General features: G+C 37.3%; 3 protein-coding genes across 3 annotated transcripts; 2 read left to right on the top strand and 1 right to left on the bottom strand.

The window, feature by feature from the left end:
• The first annotated feature begins 936 nt into the window (after window positions 1-936).
• Window positions 937-5,507, top strand: LOC111457219 (succinate--CoA ligase [ADP-forming] subunit alpha, mitochondrial). Its single transcript, XM_023099410.1, has 7 exons — window positions 937-1,341; window positions 2,025-2,234; window positions 3,218-3,388; window positions 3,496-3,619; window positions 3,833-3,894; window positions 4,555-4,636; window positions 5,117-5,507. The coding sequence occupies exons 1-7, from the start codon at window positions 1,105-1,107 to the stop codon at window positions 5,254-5,256; spliced, it is 1,026 nt and encodes a 341-aa protein (XP_022955178.1). The 5' UTR covers window positions 937-1,104; the 3' UTR covers window positions 5,257-5,507.
• Window positions 5,508-6,998: 1,491 nt separating this feature from the next.
• LOC111456753 (dolichyl-diphosphooligosaccharide--protein glycosyltransferase subunit STT3B) lies at window positions 6,999-11,499 on the top strand. The gene is made up of 6 exons (XM_023098737.1): window positions 6,999-8,158; window positions 8,977-9,513; window positions 9,749-10,203; window positions 10,371-10,493; window positions 10,618-10,677; window positions 11,191-11,499. The coding sequence occupies exons 1-6, from the start codon at window positions 7,220-7,222 to the stop codon at window positions 11,318-11,320; spliced, it is 2,244 nt and encodes a 747-aa protein (XP_022954505.1). The 5' UTR covers window positions 6,999-7,219; the 3' UTR covers window positions 11,321-11,499.
• A 690-nt stretch (window positions 11,500-12,189) lies between these two features.
• On the bottom strand, window positions 12,190-15,877 carry LOC111456756. Its single transcript, XM_023098743.1, has 3 exons — window positions 15,523-15,877; window positions 14,113-14,243; window positions 12,190-13,359 (listed from the first exon to the last, which is right to left on the bottom strand). The coding sequence occupies exons 1-3, from the start codon at window positions 15,640-15,642 to the stop codon at window positions 12,552-12,554; spliced, it is 1,059 nt and encodes a 352-aa protein (XP_022954511.1). The 5' UTR covers window positions 15,643-15,877; the 3' UTR covers window positions 12,190-12,551.
• Between the last annotated feature and the right edge of the window lie 972 nt (window positions 15,878-16,849).

The raw sequence follows: 16,849 nt of genomic DNA, 5'->3' as shown, positions 1-16,849 counted from the left end.
TTTTTTTTTTTTTTTTTTTTTTTTTTTTTTTTTTTTTTTTTGTGGTTAAAAATCATTCGCTAAATTCTAAAAAATATGCATTATTTATTTAAAACCCTTAAAAGTTATAACATTACCATTAACATTTTATGTTATAAGACTATGAAATACTACTAAAATGTTTCTGTCAGTGTCCATTTTTATTCTAATATTTTAACAAATTTTTTTCACGAACGTGTAATAACTTAGGGTGTTCGTATAACTTGATGGTTCAAATAACTATAACTACCTAATACAGACAATAAAGAATGGATTAGACTTGATTTTTTCCGCAGATTTGTTAGTTGGGTCAACCCGACCAAATTCCAAACTTAACTCAAATTTACAGGTACTTTTAAAAATGTTGTAAATATATAATAATATTTGATTTTTTTTTTTTAAATTTTAGTAATTAACAAAAATAAATATATTTTTTAAAATAATTAAAAACAAATATACAATGAGATGGAGACCCATGCCAACTAAACCTGAAAAATAGGTTAGTTAAGCCGTTGACTTGAATATAGTTTATAATTCAACCCAAGTCCGAAATTTCAGATAGGTTTCACCTATATCTAACTAAACCTGAAAAATAGATTAGTTGAGTCGTTAACTCATGGTTCATAATTCAATCCAACTCGAAATTTTGGGTTCGGGTGGGTCTAAAAGTTTAACTCAGCCATATTCGTGTACATTTTTTTAACTATTTATTAGTAGTTTATTATTTTAATTTGATGTTTTTCAGAATTGTATATCAAATGACATAAAACGAAGCCCAAAATTGAAGGCCACGGGCCCAAAAAGGAAGTTCACGGCCCAAAAGGAAGGCCCAATAATCCAAAAACAGAAGGCCCAGAAAACATTAAGCCCAAACCCAAGCAGAGTGGAGAAACTAGAAAGGGAGAATTCAAAGACAGGAAGCGAGGCAGAGAAGAAGGAAAAAGAAAAGGAAACAAGTAAAAGGGAAAGGAAAGAAAGAGCGAGCGAGGAGGCGAGTGTGGAGAAGGCAAAATATTTCTGAGTTCGTGATACTCTGAACAAGGCGGCTGCGCCCAACAGAGAATCGAATCGAATCGAAGTAACACGATGGGTTGTCAAGCCGTTGCCAAGCTCATAGGGTCGGCCATTAATCGAAAAGCTTCTTCATCTTCATCATCCTCTGTGTTTTCGCAGGCGGCGTCGCAGATTCGGCATTACGCAGCTGCACCGCCACCACCGCCGGCGGTATTCGTAGATAAAAACACTCGCGTCATATGTCAAGGGATCACTGGTAAAAACGGTACCTTCCACACTGAGCAGGCAATCGAATATGGCACGAAAATGGTATTTCTCTTGCTCCATGGTGTAGCGTGATGTCTTTTAATCTCAAGATTTACGTTATTAAATTTTTAGAATGATTTCCGCTGTTCATAGACTTTATTGAAAGTCTTTCTCCCCATTAATTTCCCGCTTTCCGTCCCAGCAATGGGAAGGTATTTCGAAATGATTGCCTCACGATCCTTAATCTTCTGATAGAACAGAACAGTGTGACACTACTATAGATTTGATCTGCAATTCAATTTGGCTGTAGAAAACCACAGGATGTGACGGATCTGGCTTTATGTCGGACAGCGAATTTACTCGTTATACAGATTTAGAAATGAACTTGGGACCCAAAAGGCGAGAGCCGTGAGAACGATAGTTCACTAAAAATGCTTTTTGACGGGCCATGTCGCCTCTTAATTGCAAGTATTGGCTTGTTTCTCGTGACCTATGTGCAATTTTTGTCTCCGTACTTAAGCTCATGGGATCTGCACTAAACAGTGTTTTAAATGTAAATTTGGTTGCAATTTTTTCTTCTTTTATCTGCCTATCTATACAGCATAATCTGACTTTCAAAGCCTGGCATTCCTTCAGTTTTCTCTTTTATTGGTTCCTGATTTTTCCTAGTTTCTTATTGTTCATCAACGGTATTTTGATAAAAGTGGAGATCATCAGTTCTTAAGCCATGCTATTTGTTGAATTAGGTCGGTGGTGTAACGCCAAAGAAGGGTGGAACCGAACACTTGGGACTTCCTGTTTTTAACACAGTCGCTGAAGCCAAAGCTGAAACGAAGGCCAATGCATCAGTAATTTATGTCCCTCCGCCGTTTGCTGCAGCAGCTATCTTGGAGGCGATGGAAGCTGAGCTAGATCTTGTAGTTTGTATAACGGAAGGGGTCCCACAGCATGATATGGTAAGTGAAAATTGACATATGCCTGCCTGGATTCGTTCATATGCTTTGCAATACAGAAGAATTGGCAATCTATTTGGAACATTTCATTACAGAGTGTCTGTCCTTTTTATTTGTGAAAGTACTAATTGTTTGTATCTAGAGAATGGCAGCTTATGATGTGTGAAAAGTTTGTGGGATGGCCAAACCAACAGAGGGTGAGATAAAAGAGGCAAATTAAAAGATGAAGGAAAAAAGAACCCTGAATGTTACTAATAAAAGGAACGGGTAATTGAAGAAAGTCTTAAAGTGTGAAACTAAAGGTAGGTTTTGGATAAATCTAATGCATGAACATTTAGGATAGCGACTAGTGTCTCAATCCACAAAAAGATGTTAAAGAAGAGGCCCCAGGACCAGAAAGTAGATTTCGTTGATACCATATTAACGAACGATGTACAAAACTAGTTTTGTACTTGGATTATAAGCCAAAGAAGAAGCTACATCATGGCTGGTTAACTGGGATGGTAGAAGATGGGTCACCTATATCATATGACGATAATTCAAATTTACTTTCGTTTTTATACAAAAGGCATTCGACAATAATCTACAAGAGTAGCTTGTTATTGGATTATAAGCGAAAAGGGACAAAACAAGAGGCTACCGTCGCCTCTGTTAGCTGGAATGGAAAAGAAAAAGTCATTATACCATATGACAGTAATCTATATTTACTATCATATTTTAGAGCTAATTGAAGCCATAGACCTATCATGCCCTCTGCTTTGTTTCTTGAATGGACGTGCCCTGTTCCAGATAACTAGCTACAGTAGTGATTGAAAGTAGTTCTATTGAAATGTTTACTTGTTTAGATTTTGTACTCCAAGCTAAAATTGTTTTAACAGTTCTATAATGTACGTGTTGACTATTTGTTCTGATTAAAACCGTGTCTGAGTTAGTTCATTCAACCTCCTAATCAAAACGTAAACAAATCTAATATGTACGAATTTCAGGTAAGAGTTAAGGCTGCTTTAAACAAACAATCTAAAACTAGGTTGATTGGCCCTAACTGCCCTGGTATTATCAAGCCTGGAGAGTGTAAAATTGGAATTATGCCTGGGTACATCCACAAACCTGGGCGCATTGGCATTGTATCACGATCTGGCACCTTGACCTATGAAGCGGTGAGTTTTACTGTGTTACTATCTTGAAAGTAGAGCGAGTTTTTTCGTTATTTTTATTTTTAACTATTTTTTTAAGCTTTCAATGCCCCATAATATGTGATGCTTAGGTTTTCCAAACTACTGCTGTTGGCCTTGGACAATCCACGTGCGTAGGTATTGGAGGAGATCCCTTCAATGGGACAAACTTTGTTGATTGCATCGAGAAGTTCCTTGCTGATCCTCAGACAGAAGGTTATTCGTGTTTCGGTTTATTGGTCTGTTTGCAAATTGACTGAACAATATAAAATATTATGAATGGATGACAACAAATTGGCTGGATTGGTGAATCATGTTTAGTTATTATTTCTCTCCTCCGCTTGTTCTAATTTTTATGGTAAATATTACTAATTACAAGAAAGGTATGGTAATCTCTAGAGTCTGACACGATGCCTCATGCGCATTCAGGTATTGTTCTAATTGGAGAAATTGGTGGGACTGCGGAAGAGGATGCTGCTGCTTTGATAAAGGTTCTGTCCTTCTACTTTATTTTACTTTAAGTATAGCTATCTGAGCATATTCTATTTGAACTCATCATCATCAAAGAACTTTGGAAGTTCATTGCTACTTATATTGATTAGCTCTAGATTTATTCATTCCCCTTCAAATATTTTATTGTATAATGCTTTTCTGAACCGTTATATTCATAATTTATTGCACATTTTAGTGCTACTGGTTAATTGCATCAAGAAAAAGACTTCCATTGACTCCTAGGAGGAAGTTCTGAAACAGATAATATTGGCATGGCCTTCCTAAGATTCTCTCATATATCGCTGCCATTACTTCATTGATAGATCGAAATTTACAAAAGGGATGTAATATCCATGATGTTTACAAAAGACCTTTCCAATTTGCAATGAGGGAGGTATAACTATACGAAGTAAAAATATTAGATAGTTTACACCAAGATATAGCTTGGTAAACAATATTGTCGAAAAATTTTGTGTAAGTCTGTGTCTTTTCTTCAAATATTCTTTGATGTACTAAATTTCCATTTCAACATTGTCGCTTGGAAGAACTAATGTGGTCTTTGTAATGGATTATTCAAATGAATTAGACTTGTTGACCCATGTGTTATGAAATACTGCACTGTAATTTCAAGTTCTGAAGAGTTTATTGTGTTATAACAGGAAAGTGGGACTGAGAAGCCTATCGTTGGCTTCATTGCTGGCCTTACTGCTCCCCCAGGCCGTCGCATGGGTCATGCTGGTGGTATGTAAATTTTTTGAGTATTTCCCTTTATATTAGTGTTTGATTAGTTTCTAACCTCCACCTTTGAGTTAGAACCGCTCCCCCTCAAGGTTTTTCAAAACGCGTCTACTAGGGAGAGGTTTCCACACCCTTAGGGAGGCTCAGCGTCCCGGATGGCACGCCGCCCAGTGACTGGCTCTAATACCATTTGTATCAGCCCAAGCCAGATATTGTCCTCTTTGGACTTTCCCTTTTGGGCTTCCCTTTAAGGTTTTAAAACTTGTATGCCAATGAGAGGTTTCCACTCTTATAAGAAATGCTTCGTTCCTCTCCTCAACTGATGTGGGATCTCACATATATCGTGTACCCCTTTTAATTCTTAGTGAACAATGAGAAGATATCGGTCCTCTACCTGCATCCCCAAAAAGAGAAACATATTTATATGTGTGTCCATCATTTCTGCATATATCGCATCGATAATGAGACTTTCGGATTTTGCAGCCATTGTTTCGGGTGGAAAAGGTACCGCCCAAGACAAAATCAAGACACTGCGAGAAGCTGGAGTAACAGTGGTCGAGTCGCCTGCGAAAATTGGCGTTGCAATGCTTGATGTCTTCAAACAGAGAGGCCTTGTCAGTTAAATCAAAAGCTCAGATTTCAGAGTTTCGTAGTTCGTTCCATTTTGCACAAAATTTGGAGTTACCTGCTTCCACCTAAAGAAAATGGTGTTAAATCTTCAATAAGGTACACCCAACTTTTCATATGAAGATATTTTTTGAGGCATTCAATGTTTCAGCCTCTTACTGCCGAGGTTCATTTTAAAACTCGCATGGAGATACTTTATGTTTGATTCAATTATCGGTTTTATATCAAGTTGTTATTACTGCCATCATCATTCGCTATCAGGATTAGGCTGCATTGGGGTGATATATATTATATGGTTAACCTTACTATATATTATATAGTGTTTAAATCTTACTTAAATGAAGCCTATGAATAGAATCTTGGTACGTTCGTGATATCGTTTCAAATTTGAAGGCTGCTAGGTGCACCATATCGTGAGGTTAGACGGGTTAACTATCTCTCGTAAAACAAGTTACGAATGTTGTGCATTTTTTCTCTTGTAATGTTGAATGATAAAAGGTAAAAACTTGATCCAACATCGCAACATGGTACAACTATTAGGGACAAATTAAGGATCTTATAAATTCACTAAATTGATTAAAACTTACTAAATTTCATTTTTTTTTGGTTCATGTTGTTTCGGTTACCAAATTTATTGAATCAAACTTACAAAATTTCACTTTTTTGGTTCGTTTCAACTTACCAAATTTCACTTTTTTTATTTTTTTTGGTTAATGTCGTTACCAATATTTATAAGTTGTTTTTTTTTTTTTAATTGTGAAGTATTTAAATATCATGTAAATTGATAAGTTAGGTGGTTGGATGAAGCCACCCTATTTTGACTCATCAGAAAATAAAGCAAGAAAGAAGACGTATCAATCGGTCTCTTTCCCTGGAAGGAACAAAAGTTTATGTTTTGTTTCTTCCCACGTTGCGTGTATGGCAATCTCAGGAATCCTTTTCCTTATTGGAAGGAATATACTAATTGATTCATAAAAGGGCCCAATAGTTTATCTATTTTTTAGAAAACACAACAAAATATTCTTTTTTCCTTTCGAAGAATCTCGACCATATATCGATACAAATACAAAAGACTATCAACAACTTACTTTTCATTAGTTTTGGCTCGAGTCGTTTCTTGGTGTTCTTGCGATCTTAATCTAAGCTAGAAAAAAAATATGTCAGGTTTACCTTTAGATAAGCTTTCATTTAAAAAATGATTTAAAAAAAAAACATCTGATAAATACTCAAAAGAACGATAATTGTTCACACCAACAACAAAGGGTGCCGCCCTATATACTAAACCGAAAAACCGGACCCCCTGAACCAACAAAGCAGTCCATTGAATGAAGCCCACAGCGTTCTTTCGTTGGGCCAATCGAGGTAAGGTAATAACCCACTCAAGAACTAAAAGGGTATGAGAGGAATAGTCTTACATTAGGTAATTAGGTAATTAAGAGGTAGATCGAGAAAGATAATGACTTAGGCCAAAATTAAAAGCCAATTTCTCCTTTTAAAATGGATTGGTGCAAAGAGATCTGAATGCCCAAGCCCAATATGAAGCCCAGACATTCTCCAAGCCCAATAAGAAGCCCATACATTCCCAAGCCCAATATGAAGCCTCGACATTCTCCAAGCCCAATAAGAAGCCCATAAATTCTCAAAAGCCCAATAAGAAGCCCATAAATTCTCAAAAGCCCAATATGAAGCCCAAATAGGTAAATTCAGAACCCAGTGATAGTATCGCCAACTCGTCCTCCTCTGGAGCAAAACCAGATTCAGTGTAGTTCTTCTCTTCTGCGCTTTTAGTATCAGTCTCTAGATTCACCTCTGCCTTTTCTTCTCCATCCTCCCTCTCGTTTAATTTTAGGGTTTTGCTCCATTTCCAAACCCTTCCATGGCAATTTCGCAGCGTTGACCCGAATTTCAATTTCCTTATCGCGATTTTAAATTATTACATTTCCTTTAATTTCTTCAATCATGGTTGGGAAGACCGATCCTGTCAATGGTTCTGTTAAATCTGGATCGAATAACCCGACCAACTCTGCAACCATGGCGCCGAATGCTAAATCTGATCTGTTCAACATTTTGTCTTTCAAATCGTTCAAGCTCAAGACCAAGCAACAAGAGCTTCTGATCCGCGTCTCGATCCTTTGTCTCGTTTATGTTTTGGCCTTCATTACTAGGCTTTTCAGTGTTCTGCGATATGAGTCGATGATCCATGAGTTTGATCCCTACTTCAATTACCGAACTACGCTCTTCCTCACGCAGAAGGGCTTTTACGAATTCTGGAATTGGTTTGATTCTGAGAGTTGGTATCCTCTCGGTCGAATCATTGGAGGTACGCTCTATCCTGGACTTATGGTCACGGCCGCCATTATCTATTGGGGGCTACGGTTTCTGAAGTTCGCCGTGCATATCCGTGAGGTCTGTGTATTGACGGCTCCATTTTTCGCGTCAAATACTACATTGGTTGCGTACTTTTTCGGTAAAGAAATCTGGGACTCGGGTGCTGGACTTGTTGCAGCCGCTCTGATTGCAATTTGTCCAGGCTACATTTCGAGATCTGTTGCGGGATCGTACGATAATGAAGGTGTCGCCATTTTTGCGTTGTTATTGACTTTCTATCTATTCGTGAAGGCGGTAAATACTGGATCTGTTGCTTGGGCTCTAGCCTCGGCTTTTGGGTACTTTTACATGGTTTCAGCGTGGGGTGGCTATGTGTTTATAATTAACTTGATTCCACTTTATGTGCTGGTTCTTCTGATAACGGGCAGATACTCAATGCGATTATATGTGGCGTATAATTGTATGTACATCTTGGGAATGTTGCTTGCCATGCAGATTCGTTTTGTTGGTTTTCAGCATGTTCAGTCTGGGGAGCATATGGCTGCGATGGGCGTCTTCTTTTTGATTCAGGTTGTAATTCTATATTATCTCTTTTGTTGATTTTGTTATTCTCTTTTGTTGATTCTGTTCGTCATATGATGAAGTGTGGCATAATCTTGGGAGAAGGCAAAATTTTACTTGTCATGTCATTACATTGATTCCAATGGTGGGAAAAGAAACGTTCCAATGTAAAGTATTTATGTTTTTACCCTATGAGTGTCCCCATTGATTGGGGGCTTGCCACTTGGTAATAATGTTCTTGGGTGGAGAGCTTTATACGTAAAAGTCCTTGCGCTGTCTAGAATTATGGCATTGGGGGCACGTAAAATCTGCAAATGGGTTGAGATGGGGCATAAAATCACATATGTAAAAGGGTGTTGTATCTCTGTAGTTTATTATTCAGTTACCACAGATGAAAAAAAAAAAAAACTTTAGTTTCTCAAGCCCTCCCTAACAGATATTGTCCGCTTTAGCCGGTTAAAAATGGTATCAAAGAGTCAGACACCAAGCGGTATACCAACGAGGACGCTGGGCCCCCAAGTGGGTGAATTGTGAGATCCCACGTAAGTTGGAGCGGGGAACGAAACATTCTTTATAAGGGTGTGAAAACCTCTCCCTAGTAGACGTGTTTTAAAAACCTCGAGGAAAAGCCCGAAAAGGATAGTATCTACTAGTGGTGGGCTTGGGCTTGGGCTGTTTGCTTTAGCTTGTATACTGTACATTTTTTGCCCACATGAAATAATATTTCATGGTCTGTAGCTACCGTGGTGTGGTGGGAACTGGGAAGTGAAGAGAAAAAGCTTTATGTATTCTATTTTATTCATTGAACTAATCGGCCTCCATTACAGGTCTTTTACTTCTTGGACTGGGTGAAGTACATGCTGAGCGATACTAAATTGTTCCAATCCTTCTTGAAGATCACCGTGACCAGTGCAGTTGCGGTGGGTACCGTTGCATTGGGAGTTGGCACTGCGTCGGGGTATATATCCCCATGGGCTGGCCGGTTCTATTCTCTTTTGGATCCAACATATGCGAAAGATCACATACCTATAATAGCATCTGTTTCTGAGCATCAACCCACAGCTTGGTCATCTTTCATGTTTGACTTCCACATTTTGCTTTTCCTTTTCCCAGCTGGTCTCTATTTTTGCTTCAAGCGCTTGTCTGATGCAACAATTTTCATCGTCATGTATGGTCTTACTAGCATGTACTTTGCCGGAGTTATGGTCAGGTTAATTCTTGTTGCTACGCCTGCAGTATGTCTTATCAGTGCTATAGCTGTCTCTGCTACAATAAAGAACTTGACCCAGTTAGCGAGGGCGAAACCGAAGGTTGCTCAGATTAGTTCTAGCAAAGGAGCCAGCAATGTGAAGAGTTCCTCTAAGGTAAGTCTAGCTCTGTTTATCTGCCTTTTATGTCGGCTCAACATCGTCGATCTAATCTTCATTTGTCTTAATGAATCATTTCGAGTTGCACTAATATGTCAAAAGATGAACTCTCTTCATTCTGGTTGTTTATGCACTTCAAATTATATGATTGTTTCTATATATGCTTGAAAAGGGATCATATTTTTTCTTGAGCTGGATTAATTCTTCTCTCCCCCTCCCATGCAACCAACAGGCATCTCTTGATCAATCCCAGCCTTTCCAAAGGAATGGTGCTATTGCGCTGCTCTTTGGTGCTTTTTACTTGCTTTCAAGGTATGCAACCCATTGTACATGGGTCACCTCAGAAGCTTATTCATCTCCATCAATTGTCTTGTCTGCACGGGGCGCCCATGGTAACAGGGTTATCTTCGATGACTACCGTGAGGCATACTTTTGGCTCAGACAGAATACTCCTCAAGATGCTAAGGTGATGTCATGGTGGGATTATGGGTACCAAATCACAGCAATGGGAAACAGAACTGTCATTGTCGACAACAATACCTGGAATAACACACACATCGCTACTGTTGGACGTGCAATGTCTTCGTATGAAGATGAGGCTTACGAAATAATGAGATCACTCGATGTGGATTATGTGCTAGTTGTCTTTGGTGGTGTGACTGGCTATTCATCTGATGATATTAACAAGTAAGAGTTTGTTTCTTTGAATAAAGTAAATGATTGGCATATGGACTACTCCACTATCAACGCTCTCTATGACTATCTTGCCTATTCAATACATATTTTCAGATTGCATCATGTGTTATATTATTTAGTATCTTATTTGACGAAAATTGTGCGTCACGTCATGCTAGATTTTTGTGGATGGTGAGAATTGGAGGTGGTGTTTTCCCTGTAATCAAAGAACCCGATTATCTGGTAAATGGAGAATATCGAGTCGACAAAGGGGCAGCTCCCAAGATGTTGAATTGTCTTATGTAAGTTCCTTAGCGTTGGATACGATTTACGTGCGTTTGTATTGCTACATTTCATATCTTCTTATACGAGGTAATGTGGATTTAGTGCTCTATGTTATACTTACACCTTTTACTTGGTCACCAGGTACAAGCTTTCATATTATCGGTTCGGCGAGCTAGTAACAGAATATGGCAAGCCTCCTGGGTAAGTTCAAAATCTATAGACATTAAGCGTAAAGAAAATTTATGAGCTCGATATTTTCTCGATGAAAGCAACACGTGTTATTGACATAGTCAGATAGGACTGAACATATAGGCTAATTAATATATCATCTACGTCCATATCACAAGCTTGTTCTTGCTGATGATAGGAATGAATATCCATATACACCCCAAAGATGTATATGGTTAGCAATAACTACTGCATTTCGTATCTAAGATACCTACGGTCGGTATATCTTTGAAAACGAAGAGAGAATAAACGGACTCTTCGAAGGCTACTTAAGACACTTTAGTGGAAACCTGTAGGACTAGAACCGGTAAGAGAGGTTGACTTAGGACCAATAGTAACTCGTTCGTGTCATGAAACACGTATCCATCGGTTCTCTTCGATGTAGAATTTTAAAACTCTGTTCCTTTGTTGTTGTTACGTAACTAGTGTCGTTCGTTAATGGCTTGCCTGACTCGGGTTGTCTATATGATGGATGATGGATGGCAGGTATGATCGTGCCAGAGGAGTTGAAATTGGTAACAAGGACATCAAACTGGAGCACTTGGAAGAGGCGTTCACCACATCTAATTGGATAGTTCGTATTTATAGAGTTAAACCACCAAATAACAGGTGGTGATTGTTCGTTCCTTTCCCCTTCCTCTATTTAGAACAGCTACTACTATAGCGAAGTAGAACGAACTCTGAGTGCAACTCTTGAAATAGTGTTATATGCTAGGGAAAACAAACTAAACTGGAATTTTGCTTATAACTTGAGCCTTAGTATTCAATGCCTCAATGTTTTGAGATCTTTTCAGAGATTCATGATTGATTGATTCCTTCCTTTGATTCAAACATGGTTGGATTCACGAACATATAGCCATGCTGATGCAACCAAGTCCAATTCTTGGTTTCTTAATACTTCTAGAACTCAACCACGAGGTTGAATAGTGTACTTACGAATAATTTAACTAATCAAGATATATATATATTGATTTTATAAGTGTTCAAGATATACCCGTTCTAGTTATATTTTAATGAAATTAATAACACCAAATAATTATGAGTTTTAGTTATATTTTCGTGAAAATTTTATAGTTGGTGACCCAAATAATCTAGTAGTTCAATAATGAGTCTTAGTTATATTAACAATTTGTACTTCAATAACGATTATATTCTCGAACAGAATTCTGAACTCTAAACCCTAAACTTAATAATAAAGACGCGACAAGTGAGCTAAGCCAATTCGTTCTTGGTCTACGACGTATGCTCACACCTCTGACCTCGGTTTTAAGAGAAAGGTTTTAGAAGAAAACGAGGGCAAACAGAGATTTTTGATTTGAAAGAGACGTTATTTAAGCAAGCAAGAGAGAAATAACAACGGCTCACATATAACCTTGGGTAGGGAGAAGTTGACAAAATATATATATATATTCATGGAAATTTAATAGTTAATAAGTTCTAGCTATATTTTCATGGAAACTCAATAGTTAACGACAACAAACAATCTAACTTCAACAATGAGTCTTAGCAATTTTTTCGTGGAAATATAATAGTAGTTGATGACAACAAATATCTTTTAAGTACAAATAAAGTACGTATCTTAAGATATAGCGTCAGGTTGAAAATACGCTCCTCACAGTAAGCATCACCCCTTACCCCACACGACTCAATCTTCAACAAAAAGAATATATATGTGTTGGTGTAGTATTTACCAGTGTTAACTTCCTCGAACAATCCATCTTTCTCTTATTTCGCATCCCTACCTATACATTCCTGTAATAACACTTGCAAAAGAATTTTCGGGCCAACACCAAAAGAATGAAGCAGTTCGATGAATGCGAATATGAACAGAGTTTATATGACCTTGGTTAATCAAGAGCTGCTTTGTTCCTGCGCCCTGTGATTGGATTTGGCAAACCATCGAAGAGTGGCTTTGTGATTGAAGCACTTGAGAGAGCTTGCAAGTCCGGCTTTAAACTCCACCTTGTTGTTGCCCACACAGATGCTGAACTGCTGCTGCTGCTATCTTGGTCTCTCAGGTTTGATGTACTTAATGATTTATGAACTTCAGAAATGCCATCAGTAATTATAGCATCTCCTAATCCTACTGGAATCGAGTTTATCCGAACTGGATCCGAATCCGATAGTAACATTGATCTGCTAACTGATTTCAGCCTCATGGCTAAACTCTTCCCATTTGAACCAGAAAAGAAGCCTCCACTACTATTTTCGCCCTTCGACGATCTTTCTGGGGTGCCAACGCCATTTTCAGCCTTTTGACGCCTGCGAACCAGCTTTTCATCAGATTTTTCATTCTCTCCATCTCCAGGTTCTGTACATAATAGATGTTCGGTTATTGACTCGTTCTCAGGCCAGAAACTACCGGCGTATTTCCTGGTCTTCGAGTGAATGTTTGAAGGTGGTGTGGAAAGCTCAGAGGTTTTGGGAAACAACCCATCATCAATGAAATTTGAATCCTCAGTTCTGTATAATGCCATCTCCATTCCTTCGGGTGCATTCTCGACTGTTCGTGACACTAGACCATAATATTTTTGTAATGTACTCATGGCAGGGGAGGCTTTCGGGTTCGGTGATTTCAATCTCGAAGATGGCGAAGAGTTTAGCATATCAGTTGGTTGGCCTAGATGTAGAGGTTCTTCATTTACAGATCCACTTCTGCAATACATTTTGCAAAATCTATATTTAGACAAACCTGAACAGTAAATTTTCTGGATAATATCCAATCCACAGTCCAAGGAGAACAGATTACACCATCTGAATCAAATCTTTAAAATTATAATATCTGTACAAAGTTGAACAATTTCAAAACTTTCGACATATATTCAACTATATTACTACTTCGGGACGATACTTTTCAAACAAAATCAAGGAAGGAAGTCAGTTGGAAACTCCAAGAAATTGGAAATTATACCAATTCTCAAGATAACATGCTGCATAAGATGTTTATGATGCAAATTTCAATCATTAGAATAAGAAAACGGTGAAATGCATACTTCAAACCGATATTATGTTCTCTAGGCATGTAAGGTAATTCATGCAAATGTTATAATTTATAACCACCTTAGCCTTCACAATATTCAAATTTAAAAATACTAAACTAGTTCACTACGACGTAAGTTGTTAGACAGCGCCATGATCCTATAAAACATGTCTACAACTTGAAACTAGCTAACCACATAAGCAATTCCTTGGTTTTTTAAAGTATGTTACAATAAGATTCTTAGGATTCCCATTTCCCACCCCTAACCACAGCCTCAATGTGCATATGCTAAATTTACTTTAAGAGCCGCCAACCGACTCGACTAAGACAGGTTTACACACATGAAGTATGATCAGAAAATATAGGCAAACAGAAAGCTTAATAATAGAAAGATATAAACTCATCTAGAAATTCACAGCAAGGAATACCCTGTAACAGTAGAAGCATCAGACAAGCTGGGTGATGGTGGATGTCTTCCTGGTAGAGGAATTCTCAATTTCTTCAAAGCAAACATTTGAAGATCTGCTGCCAAGCCATTCAACCTCCTGATGTCAGCCACCTAGTGAGAAATGAAATTAAGAGCATCACGATGGGAAAAACAATTAGGATCACACAACAACGTACACACTCAATCTAAATGAACACAAAGAACAGAAGAGAGAAAATACAGGAGAAAAATATTGATTAAAGGTTTATATTGATAACTTCAAGAATGTACGGTAGTAGAATTTAGTAGGAAGAAAACAAAGAATGCATAAATAAGTTTTGAAAGCATGGTCTCAATTTACTATATATATATATACACACATATACGTTTATCACATATAACCACCTACTATATATAACTATCTACCATATACAATCTCTACCAATTTTTTTTTTCTTTTTGTAAATAGTTGTTCACGGTGTATGACCATTTTCAGCTTTACTATCCTAACAATTGAATAAGCTATAAATAATATACACTTATGGATTGATGAGGTTGCGAATAACCTAAGATCCCAGATAGATTGATGAGCCTAAGATCAACACTATGGATATTGATTGGTCACACAAACTTCTCAGTAGGCATAAGCTTGCTAATAACATCACTGGAATTTTATATACTAAAGAGTAAAGACACATTACCAATTTCAAAGAATATGATTGCAAATTCAGCAAGCAAGATGGAATTTGAAAAAGAAAAACGAATCTATTTATTCATCCTGACACCCTGGTATCTTAATTAACAAGAATCTGAGCAAATGAAATCTAATACGAACTTTCTATTGTTTGGCTTGATCAACTGAAAGAGCCAAATGCAACCGATCGAAGTCACCTCTGAACCGACAAAGTTCAGAGCTGAAGAAATCTATTTGGAGCATCAGATCATTGTTAAATTACGTCGAGTAGAGAAACAATGCTCATGGAATTGGAAATACAGAAACTCGCGAATATTTCGCCCTAACGTTAGCCTTACTGTGTTTCCAAACGAAGTTAAACACACTGATTCAATTGAATCCTCACAACTGAACTATTGTTTTCACAATATACATATGCCTAAATCGGAATAGTTTTCGATAATTGATGAAGATTTCTGCAATAAGAGAGTGCTGAAATCACCGTTGAATCAGAATCTAAATTCAAAGATTTTGAAATACTTTCAGCGATAAAAAGGAACTTAGAGCAATGATTTACCAGACCTCGAAAATCGAATCAAGTCAACCGTTAATTGATACGGTATGACAAGAGAAAGAATCGCCAAAACTTGAGGAAAAAACACAACAAAAGAGAACATAAAGCTAAACCGACAGAAGAATAGGCAAAAATTGAAGAAGGAAAAGGAAAATGAAAGGTACCTCGACTCCATACTTAATGGCGATGCCGGCGAGAGTATCCATTTTGGAAATTTGATGTTCTATGTAATTCGGTCCACCATGTCCACTAACTCCACTTGACGAACTATTTGACGGGGACATCTACACGAACTTCTTCTTCGAATTCGTCTTCAATCGAATTTGGGAGGAAGGATCTGATCTTACGATCGGAGGAAATCTTCAGCTACCAACACCTACCACTCAAAAGGCGCCGTTTGCTCCGATGAAGAAAATTTAAAGATCAATTAAAAGCAATGGGAAGTGGGAGAGAATGATTGGATTTGCCATCCAAAAGCTGTAAATTTGAAGTACCTAATACTGTTCTTCATTCTCAAAATCATAATACGCGCCGACCCTCAACTCGGTCAATCCAAGGAAGCAAACTTTACTTTGATTCTCTTTGACGTTATTAACTTGAAATATTTATTTTACCCAAAAAAAAAAAAAAAAAAAATTGTAGCAATTTATTTTACCATTCGGTGTACATTATGAATTACACATCCCATTAGAGAGGATCAAGAGGGGTTTATAAGGAAAGAATACTCTCTCCATTGGAAGGATCAATGGGGTTTATAAGGAAATAATACTCTCTCCATTTGTTTGAGGCTTTTTGGGGAGTCTAAAGCAAAGCCATGAAAGCTTTCCGTTGGTTTGAGGTCTTTTGGGAAGCCATGAGAGGTTTGAAGTCTTTTGGGGAAGCCCAAAGCAAAGCCATGAGAGATTTGAGATTTTTTTAGAAAGCCCAAAGCAAAGTCATGAGAGGTTTGAGATCTTTTGGAGATGCACAAATCAAAGTCTCGAGGGCTTATGCTCAAAATGAACCGCTTACACTGAAAGTGAACAAAATCATACCATGATGGTAGAGAGTCTGTTTATCTAAGAAAATTAACTATTTTTTCTATTTATTAATAATGGTAATATTTTTTTCCCTAAAATTGACCATTTATTCTCAATATCTTATCCATTTTTTATTTGAAAATTCAAAATTAAGCACGTGATTCTCAATTAAAAAAATCAGAGATTCAAAATTTTTACGAATTAAAAAAATAAATTAAATTTTTTGTGAACAATTTTTAAATAATATGAATGGTAATAAAAGATGAGTCGAGGTGTATTTGTCCAAATTAAAGTTGTCGGTGTGGGAGAAATCTCCCTTTGCTGCCAAATCCTCTCCTATTTTATTGGAATAAAAATTTCCTTTTTCTTTTGTGGGTATTTAAAGAATAATGAGAAATAATTCAACTTTACACCTGGATTAAAAGATTAGTGTATGACTTAATTAAAGAAATTCGATAAATGTTATTTTATA

Source organism: Cucurbita moschata, unplaced genomic scaffold (genome assembly GCF_002738365.1).
Source record: "Cucurbita moschata cultivar Rifu unplaced genomic scaffold, Cmos_1.0 Cmo_Scf00019, whole genome shotgun sequence".
NCBI lineage: Eukaryota > Viridiplantae > Streptophyta > Magnoliopsida > Cucurbitales > Cucurbitaceae > Cucurbita > Cucurbita moschata.
This window is presented reverse-complemented; position numbering and strand designations above follow the sequence as displayed.